Source organism: Phalaenopsis equestris, unplaced genomic scaffold, assembly GCF_001263595.1.
Source record: "Phalaenopsis equestris unplaced genomic scaffold, ASM126359v1 Scaffold233956, whole genome shotgun sequence".
Taxonomy (NCBI): domain Eukaryota; kingdom Viridiplantae; phylum Streptophyta; class Magnoliopsida; order Asparagales; family Orchidaceae; genus Phalaenopsis; species Phalaenopsis equestris.
The window spans coordinates 30,186-46,496 of NW_018251885.1; the positions used below are offsets into that span (position 1 = coordinate 30,186).

Consider the following 16,311-nt stretch of genomic DNA (forward strand, 5'->3'; position numbering starts at 1 on the left):
TTTGTCTCTAAGTGTAAAGCCACTCATCCACCTAATCATTCTCATCTCGGCAACACTTAACTTATTATTATGTTTCTCTTTTAAAGGCCAACATTCAACACCATAGAGCATTGCAGGTCTCACCATCGTCTTATAAAATTTTTCTTTTAGTTTAAGCTGTACTTTTCTTTCACACAAAAGGCCCGAAGCATTCCTCCACTTCAACCAACCAACTTGAATTCTGCTATTAACATCCCCACCTATATCCCCATCGCTTGGAACACCGGACCCGAGAGGTATCTAAATCGTTCACACCTTTTAATAATTTGATCACCCAAAGTCACACTTCTGTCACTAGAGCTACTACTATTAAAACTAAATTCCATGTATTCAATTTTAGTTCTACTTAAATGAAGACCTTTAGACTCCAACGTAGACCTCCATAATTCAAGTTTTTCTTTGGCTTTTTCTCTCGTTTTATCCACAAGAAGGATATCATCAACAAAAAGCATCACCAAGGTACATCCTTATGTAGATGTCTAGTAAGACCATCCATAACTAAAGCAAAAAGATATGGGCTTAAATCCGATACCTGATGTAATCCAACAGAAATAGGAAAATATTTGGTCAATCCTTCTTCAGTTTGAACACAAGTAACAGCTCTAGTATACATATCTTTAATGACTTGAATATAAGTCATATCAGAACCTTTCTTCTCAAGAACTCTCCAAAGGATATCTCTTGGAACCTTATCGTAAGCTTTTTCTAAATCAATAAAAATCAAATGTAGATTCTCCTTATTATCTCTGAAATTCTCTATCAAACCTCACAATAAATCTATAGCTTCCATGGTAGACCTGCCCGACATAAATCTAAATTGATTATGAGAAATTTTTGTAATGCGTCTTAACCTATGTTCAATTACCCTCCCCCATAACTTTAAAGTATGACACATCAACTTAATTCCTTTATAATTTGCGCACTCTTGTGCATCTCCTTTATTCTTAAAAATAGGGACCAAAATACTCTTCCTCCACTCCTCAGGCATCTTTTTAGTTTTTAAAATAATATTAAAGAGTTTAGTAAGCCAAGAAACTCCCAAATCTCCTAAATATTTCCACACTTCAATTGGGATATCATCAGGTCCTACAGACTTTCCACCCTTGGTTTTCTTTAAAGAGATCTCAACTTCTTTTTTTACTAATGCGATGGTAAAAATGAAATGTTTTATTATTATTCATGATATTAAAATCACTAAGGTTGATCGTATTTTCAGAAACTTAATTAAAATGTTTAACAAAGTAACTCACCCATCTATGTTGAATATCTTTTTCTAAGAAAAATACTTTTTGATTTTTATTTTTAATACACTTTACTTTTTAATACACTTTACTTTACTTGAGGTAAATCTTTACTTTTATTTTCTCTTTATTTGGCTAGTTTATACATATATTTTTCACCCTCTTTAGTATCTAATTTATTATAAAGATCATTAAAAGCAAAATTTTTAGCGTCACAGATTGTTCTTTTTGACTCCCTGCAGGCCATTTGATATTTTTCCCAGTTCTCTAAGTTTTTACATTTAAATCAATTTTTATAACATAACTTCTTATATTTTATCTGTTTTTGTACATTATTATTCCACCACCAACTATTTTTATTAATAAAAAGTTTTTCTTTAGATTCTCCAAGCACATCCTTTACTACTTGTTTAATAGTATTTGTTACTTTATCCCACATGACATTTGCTTCATCATGAACATCCCAAATTTTGAAATCTTGAATTTTACTAAAAAAATAGTTTTATTTGTGTCTTTTATGTTTCCTATCTAGTTCTACGATGATGAGTCTTAGTATTCTTTATTTTGCAACTCTTCATCTTAAAATCTAGAACTAATAAACGTTGTTGGGTACTTAAATTCTCTCTTGGAATGACCTTACAATCTTTACAATGTCGACGATCTCTTCTTCTCATAAGAAAATAATCAATTTGTGTTTTATTAGATCCACTCTTATAAGTAATAAGATGCTCATCTCTTTTCATGAATAAAGTATTAGTAATATAACTCCAAACTTTGTGGAATTTTTTATATGCTTGCTCTCTTCAATAACTGATTGCATACTTTTAAAATCTGGCTTAATTTATAGTATGATATGTATATACACACACACACCCACACTCCCACCCTCCTCACACACATACATACACACATATAGATTAGATTTAGATGTGACTTGTTCCTTAAAATAGAAAATAACTTTTCCATCTAAATGAATAAAATTTAAAAAAAAAATTTCAGATAGCTCCATTTTGAAATGTTCTCTCCTTTTTTTTGTAGTTACGATAAGTTACTAGATTTTACTTGCACATTGTGGCTTAATCTAATGCATATTGATCTCTAAGTCATGCTAGCCTGGCCAAAATAGTAAGAAAGGGCGAAGGGTGCGGTGGCATGAACTAGGGGTGGGGGTTGATGAAGTTTGGCTACCGTATAATCATAATCAGAATTTGAGGGAAAATTTGAAATAGCACAAAAAATAATGTCTGTTCATGTGCACCTCAGTGAGATTAAGGTTAGATTATGATACACTTTTGCTCAATATAAATTATTTTGAGTGGTTTTTACTCATATTCATAATGAGTAGCTTATCCAGTTTTGGAACTACTGAAATATAGAGGGAAAATGCAGAATGGGCCTATATATGAAGTTAAAGGAATTGATCTTGTTGGAGATTTTTATTACAGCTTATTATTTCTAAGTTTGAAGTTTTCTTTCTGCAGTCCCTTTCAACATTCTTCTTTTCTGTTATCTGATGTGTTTATTGCTTGATATAATTTGTGGTTTGTGGTCTGTATTTTGCGTGCAATTGAATACCGTAGGAAAATGCAAGATGGGACTAGGTGTGGAAAGACAAAATTTATGTTGTCGGAGATCTCTATAGTTCCTTATTAGTTGAAGTTGCGGTTTCATACCAGATGGCTTCATGTTGCTGCAATCCATTTTTGCTATGTACTTTCTTATAGTCTGAACTTATTTTATCATTATCTGTATTATATTTTGGGATTTTAATGTGATTTATGTTATCATTTCTCCGACTGTTGATACCTGTGGATATTTTTATGCAGAGTTAGTTTTGCTGTTGAGATGTCCCAATATCAAGGTAGTGATATTGATGAAGTGGCTGATGAATATAACATTGGTGAAATGGTGGATATGGATGATGAAGTTGATGATGAATATCACGAAAGAAGAGGGGAGTATTCGGATTCAGATGATGAAGATTTTGAACTATCTGTATGTTGATGTTCCTTTTTCGTTTTCAACTTTGGCTGAATCTGTTTGTGTAGGGTTTGGTTGGGATCATTTTTGGCTTTTTATAAAAACATGTTTATCAATATATTTTATCAATATATTTTTTACGTTTTTTTTTTCAAGCCAAATCATTTTTTTTTTAAAATATTCAAAATAATTTTTAAGGTATTTTGAATATTTTAAAAACAATGCAATATTTGAACATGACAAATAGACTTTATTTCTATATAAAATATGAACAAAATAAAATAAAAAACAGAATATAAAATTCAAAAAATTAAAGTGTCAAATGGCCTCTTAGGTATCTTCTTTTGCTCACCATTAGGTGTTTGTTTCTTTTAATTCCCAGTTTTCAGATTGTTGCTGTAATTTCTGGAGGCTAAGAATCTATTCTATTCATATTTTCTACTGGAGTAGATTCTTTTTCTATTCCATAACTTACGTTTCATAAGCACTTGGCAATTTATTAAGAACTTGTCTCCCGCAGAATGGCAGGATAACAGATACTACTGCAGCACAAGCACGAAGGGGGAAGGATATTCAAGGAATACCTTGGGATAGGCTAAATATAACTAGGGATCAATACAGACAAACTAGACTAGAACAATACAAGAACTATGAGAACATTCAGAATTCCGGAGAAGCATCAGAAAAGGTTTATAAGTCACATAAATTTTTTTTAAATTATTTTTCCATGCGTTTACACTAATTTCCTATGCATTTTGTGTAGGGATGTAAAGCAACTGAAAAAGGTGGCAATTATTACGAGTTTTGCTGCAACAGTAGATCTGCTAAATCAACTATTCTTCATTTTCAGGTGAGCAAAGTTGTTATACTCGAACAATATATCCCGACTTATAATATTCTTTTGTTGCCCTGAGTCTGATTTTGAAATTTTTAGTTAGGTTGCTAATTTTTTACTTATTTCTTTTGGTTATGATATTTTTTAAAGGATGAAATGACACTGATGAACTAGGACTTATTAATGCAATGTATAGGAATTAATGATTCCAAATGTTAAAACAAAGGGCGAAATAACATGCATAAAAAACTCGCTATATTATAGATACTACAGATGATGATGTTCTTAGTATTGATTTTTCTTCATATTCTCACTGGGATAGTTTGTTGAGCCTGTTTCTGGTTGGACGTCCTGATTTTGCATTTTAGAAGTGGCTAATCGTACTTTGAAGGTTGTATAGAGCCCTTTTGTGGTGCGGGATGTTTTTGCTGTGCTTGTGGGCATATTTGAGACATATTGAGAGAGAGAGAGAGACACACACACACACCTTTGTTTATTGTTATTTTTATTTTAGTTTATGGAGGATATAGTCTACTTATTGAATGTGATGAAAACAGTTTGACGTGTGTCAGTGGAAAGATTTTTATTCCGTATAAATTTCATAGTAGAACAATTACAAGTTAAATGGAGGAGGATTGCTCTCATATTGAGCAAACAATAATTTCAGCGATAACTCCTATAATAAAAGAATGGAAACAAGAATTATAGCATAGCAATACTAGACGATACTAGGAGATACTAAATATTCAACAACACCTTTCAGGTTGGAGTATGGATATCTGTTATGCCCAACTTGCTTACAAGAACCTCAAAATTAGGTTTGAATAGTTCTTTGGTGAAGGTATCCACTATTTGTTGAGCATTGAAATAGCTCCACAATCAATCTTCTTTACGAATTGTCTCTCAATCTCTCCATGCTTTGTGTGATCATGTTGCACATAATTTTCTACGACCTTTAAGGTTGCTTTATTGCCACATTATAATTTCTTTTGCATGCTTATCGACATGTGCAGCTCTTCAAAAATTTTTATCAACCATAACATTGCATACTCCATTAGCCATAGCCCTATATTTTGCCTTAGCACTACTTCTTGCAATCACATTCTGTTTCGTACTTTGCCATGTGATTCGATTTCCCCATGCATAGGTGCAGGATGCAAATGTTGATCTTCTGTTAATAACTGAGACTACCCAATCTGTATCTGTATACGTTTTTATGTTTAGTTGTATGGTCTTCTGAAAGAATAAGCCTTTGCTAGTGTACTTTTTAGATATCTGAGAATTCTGTTGACTGATTTAAGGTGCCTCTCATTGGGCGAATGTGTTAATTGACTTACCAAGCGCACAACCAAGACACTAGTGGGCTGTGTATGTGGTAAGTATATTAATTCTTTCACCAATTTTTGATACCTAACCATGTTCATTGGATCACCTTCCCATCTCCTTGTTTCTGATTTGGATCAATAAGAGTGTTTGCAAGTCTACACCCACTCATACTAGTTTCCTTGAGAAGATCAAGCACATACTTCCACTGGGAGACAACAAGTTCTTTCTCCGATCGAGCAATCTCGATATCAAGAAAATACTGCAGAGATCCCAATTCATTGGTTTTAAATTTAGATGATAGGGAATTTTCTAAACGATTCATTTTATATGCATCATTTCCTGTGAGAAATATATCATCCCCTATGCACAACCAATATGAATATTTTCTCTTCATTGGAATGACTGAAGAATATTGTATGATTTTTTAGCCCTTGAGTGTAACCCTGACCTTTAACAAATAATGTAAAATTTTCTAGCCACGTTTTCGTTGACTGCTTCAACGCTTAAATGGATTTTTATCAGTTTACACACTTTTGTGCCAAACTTCTCAATAAATCTCGGAGGTGCATCAATATACTCTTCTTCCTTCAAAGTCAGTCAAGATTTGTTGCAAGTGACAGAAGAACCGTTATAGATTTGTGTTTTGCAACTGGAGCAAATGTCTCTAAATAATTAATGTCATAGGTCTTAGTGAATCCTTTGGCGATCAATCGAGCCTTTTACCGTTCTAGAAAGCTATCAAAATTATATTTGATTGTGAAGACCCATATCTTACCGACATTTGTCTTTCTTCTATGTAGATCAACTAATTCTCACGTGCCATTTTTTTCAAGAGCTTTTATCTCTTCAAAAATGGCCTCCTTCCGCTTAGGGAATTTCAGAGCATCCTGCACAATACTTGGAATCTCCATATATGACAATTGTTAGGTAAAAAATATGGAAAGTGGGTGAGAGATTTTCATAAGACACATAATTAGACAATGAATGTTGGGTTCAAGTCTTTTCCTCAATAGGAAGACTATACTCATTTAACTCGGGATTTGAACTGGACTCAGAGTCAGAACTAGAAGGCTCATAACTTAAAGAGGAGATGGCCTTAACGTGGGATAAATGATTAGCGATGACATTATTTCGTGGGTTTGTGGTTTTGGGCAGTGCAACGAATTCGTACATTATTTTTTTTGAGTTTTCTTTTGCTGCGATAGACAAAGTCAATTATTTACTACTGTCATAGTCCCTTTTCCTATTTTTTCTTTGTTACGAACATCATGAGATGTCATTGTAGTTAGTAATTTCAATATATAAAAAACTCGACACACTTTCTCCTGATAAGATTTTGCTATGATTTTTCATGTTGAACACTCAAGGTTAGTGATATACTATTTTGTTAGTCTTTAATTAAAAAATCCTGAAATTTAGTAGACAAATCTTTGTTTTATTCTCTCTTGAAAATGAGATGAAAAAGATAAGAGCTGTCGTGCAAGAAAGGATACATCGATGGCAACAAGCATTTTTTTAGTAGTGAGATCAAAGAATTTATTCCCTTTTTGGCCAGGAGCATAACCAACAAATACATTTTTTGGCTAGGCAAGTTTTCCTTGGTGATGAATGTGAATGAAAGCAGTACACCTGAATCTTTAGAGAAAGAGAAGATCAAAGTTGATTCACTTGAAAAAAAAAATTTGAAAAATTTCAAATGATTTTTCAAGGTTTAAGAGCTTATTGAGTGCTCTATTTATGAGAAATGTAGTAGTAAAAATTACTTCACCCTAAAGATATTTAGGCACATGATTTTTAAATAGTGAGGCCCGAGTTAACTTCAACAAGTGCTTGTTTCTTCTTTTAGCCAACCCATTTTGTTGTGGAGTGTCTACAAAAGAGTTTTTATGAATTATTACTTTTTCAAGAACGAGTTGACCCGAAGTATTTTTAAAATACTCTCGGCTATTATCACAGTGTTATATTTGAATGGTTGTTTGAAATTAGGTTTGTACTGTGGTGAAATTTTTTTTGAAAATTATTTTTATAATTTTTTTTTAAATAAACCCAACTTAACATAGTATGATAATCAGTGAAAGCCACAAATCATCTTTTTTCAGAATGAGTAGGGGTTTTGCATGGACCCCATATATCCTTATGAATCAAAGTAAATCGTGTAGTAGGTTTGTATATTTATGGAGAAAATGATGTGTGGTGTTCTTTATCAAACTTCACACTTCTCATTGAAACAATGACATATTTTTATTCTGAAATAATCTAGTAAATAGTATTTTAGATAATAATAATCTGGATGACCTAACTTATAATGTCATAACATAATTTTATTGTCTTTAGAAATGGAAACATAATTTAAACCAATACTTGGACATTATCTAGTCAAGCCATTTTCAAAACAATTGAGTTCATATTTTTTCTTAGCAGTATCATTTATCTTTCTCATAGTTAATTCCCGAAACTCACAACAAAAAGAATATAAATTAGCTTGGTATTAATGACCAATAGTAATTTTACCAATAAACAACAAGTTACATGATAGATCAGGAACACAAAAATATCTTGAAGGGCTAATAATGAGGAAAGTTTAACAGTTCCTATTTCGACGAATGCGGAAATCATCGATAATTTTGACATTTTTATTGCCAACACGAGGCCTATAGGAGGAAAATAATTTAGAACAACCTGTCATATGATCAGTTGCGCCAAAGTCAAGTATTAAAGATTGAGAAAATTAAGATTAAAATAAAACAAAGCAGTGGCCAGAGAGTTACTCTTTTGCACTTAAAAATATAACAGCGTCGCGGATAATTGTGGAGATTGAAATAATTTTTGTAAGTGCTTTAATTGCTCCTTGGTGAAAGAGATTGCATTCGAGTAAGCAGGTGGCTTTTGCTTTCGCTTAGCCGTGCTTGATAAACTCGATCTTTATGCTTGGATGTTGATTTCCATTTACAGGTTTTCCATGAAGCATCCAACATGTCTACTTCATGTGCCATGGTTTTTTGCGACGCTTGAACCATGATTTTTTTCTTTTTCTTTGCCAGTATCATCCCCTCTTGACACAAAGATCGAGTTCTCTTGTTCAATGTTCAATGTTACTAGATTAGGTGTTGAACAAAATTTTTCTTATGGACTCTTCATGTTGCGCTTCAAAAAAGACTTCTTCAATTGAGGTTAGAGGTTTCTACTGAGGATTCAACCTCGAACTTCATCTAAACTTCGATTAAGGCCAGTTAAGATCATGTAGACCCAACCATTTTTCCCTCTTTTCTTGTGGTGAGTATATTCATATGAATTCTCACAATGTCATCATAATATTGATCGGACTTTTTTTATAATGTTACCAATTCATTGTAATACATAGTAACATCGCATTCATTTTGTTTGGATTTCCAAAGGTGAGTTTTCAACTCAAAAATTTGTGAAGAATTCACTAAATTTGAATAGAGATATCGAACAACGTCTTAGATATTTGGAGTAGTGGGAAGGAATAGTTGTGGTTTTTCTATGGACGGTTCCATGGAATTGATAAGCCATGCCATTACTAGAGAATTTTCGGACTGCCATATTCTCAGATTCGTTTAATTAATAGTAGTTTTTGGAATTATTTCAGTTAAATACCTAATTTTGCCTCTTATCGATTGACAAATTTATAGTTGTGCCCACTCGAGATAATTGTGTCCATTAAGTTATATAATTGTGAGGTAGAAAATATTCACTTGAAATACTCATTAGGGGAGCTGTCAGGTGAGGTACGATGGTTTCAGAATTACTAAGGTCAGTGGATGTGGTAGAATTTCTTTGAACTCCAGTTATCATTGTTGATTTGTATGACATCCACTAAACCCAAAAACTAAAGAAAAGAAAAACTTGATAAAAAATTGTGCAAAACTACTTTACGCTGTGATCAAGAACGGCGTGAAACATCTGTACGTTGCAATCAATTCATTTTCCTGCGTGAGTCGCAGAAAACTCCTTTACGCAGCCCGATCGTTGTTTTCGACCAAGAACGACATGAAATTCTTGTATGCTGTGATGTAGTCGTTTCCTTCCTAGTGAGCCTTAATCGAAATAGATGGCGAGGGGTCACGAAGCAGACATCACAGACAAAGAAGGCACAAATCTAGTCGATGCGGTTTGCTGTAGATGTCGCAAACGAAGAAGCATAGACTTCATTTGATGCAGTTCTCTATAGATGCCGCAGAAAAAGCCAAAGCAGACAAAGAAGGCGCAGCCACGGTTGGCGCAGTTCGCAGCAGATGTCGTAGATGAAGAAGGTACATACGTTGTTTGACGCAGTTTGTTGAAGATGCCATAGAAATAACCGCCGACGATGCAGACGTAGATGAAGCCGAAGCAGACTATGTCGATGGTAACATTCGAAGCAAGAAGAGGACGATGATGTCGAGGAAGCTGGAACAAGCTCTAGCCAAAAAAAAAATAATGAATTCCAAGGCTAACCTCCTAAAGCTATGATAGCATGTAATTTTTGGATGGGAAAAATTATTATGGATGAAACTGAAAGCGAAAATTTGGCTATTGGCAATTCATGTAATTATTCTCCCATTTTATTTTATTTTATTTTATTTTTGATAGACGGTTATATCTGCTACTCAAGGCTTATGATTTGAAGTTTTGCTGTAAGCAAGGGTTCTATGAACCTTATACACATTGAGTTTCCACTCAACAGTCAATCCTAGAAAATAAGATTTAGTTAATTTTAAACAAATGCTTTCCTTTCTTTTACTATACAAATAATGATTGCAACACATTTCTCTATTCATTCGTTTGAAATTCTATTTCGCCAGCAGTGGAATTTAATCATGTTACTTTGCACTTGATACTAATTTATATAGTGCTGGCAGGGAAGATACAATCTTGCCAGTATAGTTTCTTTCTCAGAATAAAAATAATTTTTTTGTTGATGTGTGATTCCATGAAACTTACCAGAGATCATTGTATTTGCAGTTACGGAATTTGGTATGGGCTACATCAAAGCATGATGTATATCTCATGTCACACTATTCTGTGATTCATTGGTCGGCATTAACACAAAAAAATAATTTAGTTATGGATGTTGCAGGACATGTAGCGCCATGTGAAGTATGTGTCATATGTATTCATTGAGTTATGTTTTGCTTATTTTTTCGGTATATTCATTTTGTTTGATTAGGATCAGTTCAGATGGAGTTTCTCCTCATATGAGGACATTTTATCTGTTGCAGAAACACCCTGGAAGTTTATTGGAAGGATTCTCTCAAACTCAAGTCAGTACACTAGCTGTGAAGGACAAGCTGCTTGTAGCTGGTGGATTTCAGGGGGAACTCATTTGCAAAGTAATCTCCATTTTACATTATTTGTTGCTGTTTTCATGAATTATAATAATTTCATAACGTATTGCAAGCAGTTGATGAGTCAATGATGCATTCGGGTGGGCAATTATCTACCCTTCTTCAAAATACATTTATACTATATATATATAATTGTGTGTGTGTGCGTGCATATGTATGCATATGTATGTATATTCATATATATATACATTTACATACATATATATGTATATATATAGATATACATACATATATATGCTCTGTTAGGGTTCGCCTATCTCATAGGCGATCCCTGGTTTTTTCTGATTCACTACATTTTCATCGAACTATTTCGCCCTTGTTCGTCTTCGTCGCCAGTCTTTCTCCGTCGCATCGCAACGGCTTTGTCTTCCCGATTCAGCGGCTCTCTCGACAGGTTGTTGGGCTCGGGGGCGTTCGTTCAACGGGTTTCGTCGTCCCATTTCAGCGGCTCTCAGTTGCCTCTCGCTACGGCTTTTGAAGGACGTCTGGGCGTGGGCTTCTGCGGCTCGTTGTCGTCCCGAGAAGTCTTGGTGGGGGGGTCTCTTAGCTGTCGCTAGCTGGTTGTCTGCAGCTCACAGAGGGGCTTTCCTTCGCTCCTTGCTCCCTGTTTGGTTTCGTAATTTGCTCTCTGCACCTCCATCTATTGGGGATGACTTCGGACAGATTGTATGCTGCTGCCATTGCGGGTGCCCAAGCCTCAGGTCCACCTAAATCGTGCTATTTTTCTCCTTCATTTGAGTGGGATGAAGACATTAATAAACCTGGTAGGAAGAATAAGAAACCTACCATCTTTTTTACAGAAGCTGAATGTATTCAACTTGCTTCCTCCTATTGTCTGAATTTGGTCGGGAAATTTTTGTACGGGAAATTTTTGTATGACCATGAAATTTTTGTATGACCATCCCAAAATAGAGTTGATTTGTAAGGAATTTGAGCTTATGCACCTTGTCAAAGATTGAAAAATTGGACTTTAGATGGAAGACACACTCTTATTCAACTTAATAATGAAGAGGATCACACACGTTTATTTGTTAGGAAGATTATCTGGATTGATAACAGAGCAATGAAGATTCTAAAATGGTCTTTGGATTTTGACCCGCAGACGGAACCACCAATCATTTCGGTTTGGATTCATCTCCCTTGTTTGAAATTACATTATTTCACTCAAAAAGTATTGTACTTTATTGTCTCAGCTTATGGTAAGCCATTTAAGATAGACATTCCTACTTTTAATCTTTCCCGCCCATCAGAAGCCAGAGTACTTGTTGAAAGGGACATCACTTCATCCGCTTCTGAGGAGTCCGCTTCTGAGGAGATTTGGTTTGAGGAGATTTGGTTGGGCACACAACACTATGGATATTGGCAAAAAATAGTAATTGAGTCTTTTCTTTCTTACTGTTGGAACTGTCGTATGTTTAGTCACTCTAGTTCTCAATGCCACCATCTACACCCCCAACTCAGACAAAAAAAAAGCAAAGTGCTCCGCCAGAGGCAGAGAATCGAACTCCTGTTCTAGAATACCCCTGAAAATTATTGACACGATTGATCATCAAAAGGATACCCCTGAAGACGTCACTAACCTCGCAGACAATATGTCAACCATTCAGTCTTCATACAATGTTGTAGCTCTCCCGTCTTTGGAACTTCCAATAGTGAGGGCGAAGGAGATTCTTCAGACCCCACATGTTCTAGAACATATCACTGATATTACACGTGGGAATACTTCTACTATTTCACTACCACCTCATCAGGTCGAGCAAAATGTTAATGTTTTTCAGACTCATGGGGATCATGATGTGCAACAACCTACACCTGTCCGACCACCTTTGGAACAATCTATTGACCAGATGAGTCAATCCTCTGATGAGGAATAACAAGTCTACACATCCAGGAGGAAGAAGAATAATGGAGACCTACTTGAGCTCAACAATCTGATGGAGGATACTTTGGTTACTTCGGGTAATGGTATGCATCTTACTAATCTGTTAGCCGACTTCCTTCCGAGAACTAGAGGCAGAGGGAAGACTAAAGTAAGACGTCTCTAGCACTTTTGCGCCCGTTGGTGGCTTTTTGGTTTTTTATCCTTCTGTATCTTTGTTTTATTTGGAATTGTGTGCGTTGTATTGTGTGAGTTGGGCTTTCTTTTAGGCCCTCTCATGCAACATATCTGTCTCTTTTCCTCTTTAATATATTAGTCCTTGGGCTTTTTCTAAAAAGAAAAATATACATACATAAATATATATATATATACATTTACTTACATACATATACATACATATGCGCGCGCGCGTACACACACACACATACACATATACATATACATATATGAGTGGATGTGGATACAAAAGTTTTAGTGAGTACAAAGAACTCAACTCAAAGGGATTACAAACGTATTTCCCAAAAATAAATAAAAAGAAATAACTCCTAATCATTGTGGGTATAGTCGGTGAATATACCGCTTCCCCTTCCCTTGGATCTGGGGAGGGAGTCCAGCAACATTTTGAGATGTGGGCTTCCGCCCGACAGAATGATACAGTCATCCTGAGATTTGTTGAGATTTGACAATCCTTTCTTCTTTTTCCGAGATTTGTAAACCTGCCAATCATCTACTAGAGGTAGTCCCGTGTGAATAATAGGTGAATCTTCGATGGAGGTTAATTGTTGATCTGACTCAGCTTGCAGCACACCTTGATTCTGACGCTTCTCCATAACTTAAGTACCCTCTTCTCTCGCAATAGGTGGTTCCAATAGTTGGAAGACACTAGCATCTGCTAAGACAAAATTCGTAGAATTTGTAATCTGAGGAAGAGCAGCCTCAACAACAGTAGTTGAAAGCTGCTGGTCTGGTTGGTGAGGAGTAGCCTTATGAGTCAAATTCTCATTCAACATTTCTGGAAGATTAACATTGTCTGTTATATTTTCCTCCACATGGATGATGTTGTTAGGACCTGTCGATCTCAAATGTGGGTGAAGCCTGAATCATTTGATAGGGGTGTGCCCAAACAGTTTACAGTGCTTGCAATTGTAGGGTCTTTGTTTTGGTATAATTGGCTGCCAATACCCATTGTGGACAATACCAAATTATATTTCATCCACATCAGGGAGGGTGATATCCCTTTCAACAAGAATTCTTGCAACCGAAGGCCTGGTTAGATTGAAAGTGAGTGTATTTAATTTCATAGGTCTTCCTAGTGCAACTCCAATAGAGTAGAGGACTTGGTGGTTGAAGTAGTGTAACGTTAGGCCAGGTAGTTTAAACCAGATTGGAACTATAGGTGGCTCTTTACTAGGGTCAAATTCAGGAGACCACTTAAGCAGTTTCATATATTTTCCCTCTATTGTCATAAATTTTTTGGAAAATATTTTGGCATAGTCTTCCACTTTAGATAATTGTATCATCATATGTCTCCCATCAAAGAGACCAACCTTTCAAATTCCCAATAGTTTGAGATCTTCAAAAGCCGTTCGAACGATTTCCATTTTGGGATGTCGCGATTGGAACTTCCCAATGAGAGTAAATTTAAACTTGTTAACCAGGTTGGAAATTTCAACATCAGAGAAGTATATAACCAGTTTTCGACTCTTCCTACCCGTCTTCTTGATAAGGTTGCAATCCTCCTGACCTTTGAATGATTCATGGTAAATCTGAGGGAAAACCTGATCTGATCCCATAGAGCCAACCATATCAACAAAGGAAGCCTTCCCAAGGTTTAAAACTATAGTAGTCGGTGGTTGAGAAGGAGCAATAGCCGTGGAAGGGAGTTGAACAGCTGCAAGCTACTTGAGTCTGGCTGCGAGTAATTCACAGGACGGAGGTAAGTGCAACAGACAGAGCCACAGAGCTGCAGAAGTCGGAGCCGCAGGAGGCGCAACTGAGAATTGCGACGAAGAAACCGGGAGAGCCGAACGAAGTCGGGAGCCGCAGAAGCGAGGCGCAGCTGACAGACACGCGACACTTAGACCGTGACAATGCGCAACGGACGGGAGCCGCAGAAGCGCTACTGCAGGGCTGATAGACTGGCGTAACAGTGCGTGACGAAGAAATCGACGCCAAACGACGCAGACGAAGCACAATGGAGAAGAGATGCGACGAACTGCAACCGACGAGGAGACCAGGTTTCGCCTGAAGGCGAGACCCTAGCAGAAAGAAATCGGAATAGACGACATTTATAGATATGTATATGTATATATACAATTATTTTGAGTTTAGATTGCACCGACGAAACTAGCTAAAGGTTATAAAGTTACATAGAATAGGCGGTCTAAAGTTCTAATAAGCCATAACATAGCTCTGAAAATCATTAAAGTGGAGCACTGCTAGGTGATAACAAAAAGGCTTAATTAATTATGAATTCTATTCCATGAAAGAGATGGGAGATAATGTCTTTTGCAGGAGGGTAGAATCAGCTTTGTATCCTGCTGTATATGTCTCAGAAATTGAAAAATAAAAGAAATAGTTTATAAGAAATTAGATGAACATACATTTTTTTTATGAAAAGCCCAAGGGCTGATTTTATTGAAATAGAAAAGGATACATAAAGATAGTATGAGAAGAGCCCAAAGGAGGCACCCTACCATACGATACAAGTACAATAATACCAAATAAAAAAAATACAGATAGACTCAATAAAATGTAAAACAAATTTAAAACATGCAAAAAACAAGTAGCTAGGGATGAGCCAGTTTAGTTCTGCCTCTTCCTCTAGTTTTAGGAGCGAAAGCATATAACAAACTTTGAAGAGTCGTGCCATTGCCAGGAGTCACCAAAGTATCATCCATTAAGTTTTCAAGTTGGAGTGAGCCCCCAGCCTTCTTCCGCCGAGAGGTGTAAACCTGTCATTCTTTATCAGAAGACTGCTCATGTGATCCTTGATCTGATTTGATGGTAGCACCGCAGTAGGAGGAAAGAAAGTCGTTGCTACCGCGATAGGTTCCAGTGTATGTGAAGTGTGAATTGTTACCTTTGCACTTGATGCTTTCTGAATAGGAGTTGCGGGACTATCCTGATTTTCAGTTCGAACATTATCCGTTGTAGTATGGGCAGGAGAAGGGATTTCAGGGGCAGACACCAACTCCTGTCTTGTGGTGATTCCCTCCTCAGGTTTGCTGGGAGCGCGGTCAGGCACATGGGGTGCACTAATAGTGTCTTCCTGCTTTTGACTATTGGTTCTAAACTGTGGGTTTAATTTGAAACTTTTTTCCTGCAGGTGTCCAAATATCTTACAGTGCTTGCAGTAGTAAGGTTTTACATATATAGATATACATGCATATATAGATATACATACATATATATATATACATACATATATAATTATTCCATTTTTCAAATGAAAATTTTGGAGTTGATCATTATTTTTAAGATGATGATTATCGAGGACAAGTCTATCCATGTATGTGTTTAAACTGGCCTTATCCTTTTTATTCACATGGAATTACATTCATATATGTATATCAACAAAAAAAGAAAAATATAATAACACACACACACATAAAAAGATACATACATGTATATATATACATATATATACATATACATACATAC

The 16,311-nt window shown here is 35.7% G+C and overlaps 1 protein-coding gene across 1 annotated transcript in view; it reads left to right on the forward strand.

Annotated features, from left to right (window-relative positions):
- The window catches only part of LOC110038809 (uncharacterized WD repeat-containing protein C2A9.03-like), a 44,012-nt gene that overhangs the window by 13,787 nt on the left and 13,914 nt on the right, over positions 1–16,311 (forward strand). Inside the window, exons 2-6 of the mRNA XM_020743715.1 lie at positions 3,107–3,275; positions 3,781–3,948; positions 4,024–4,110; positions 10,387–10,521; positions 10,644–10,754. Of these exons, the coding sequence (XP_020599374.1) occupies positions 3,126–3,275; positions 3,781–3,948; positions 4,024–4,110; positions 10,387–10,521; positions 10,644–10,754 (651 nt within the window). The 5' untranslated portion in view covers positions 3,107–3,125. The remainder of the gene's footprint in view (positions 1–3,106; positions 3,276–3,780; positions 3,949–4,023; positions 4,111–10,386; positions 10,522–10,643; positions 10,755–16,311) is intronic.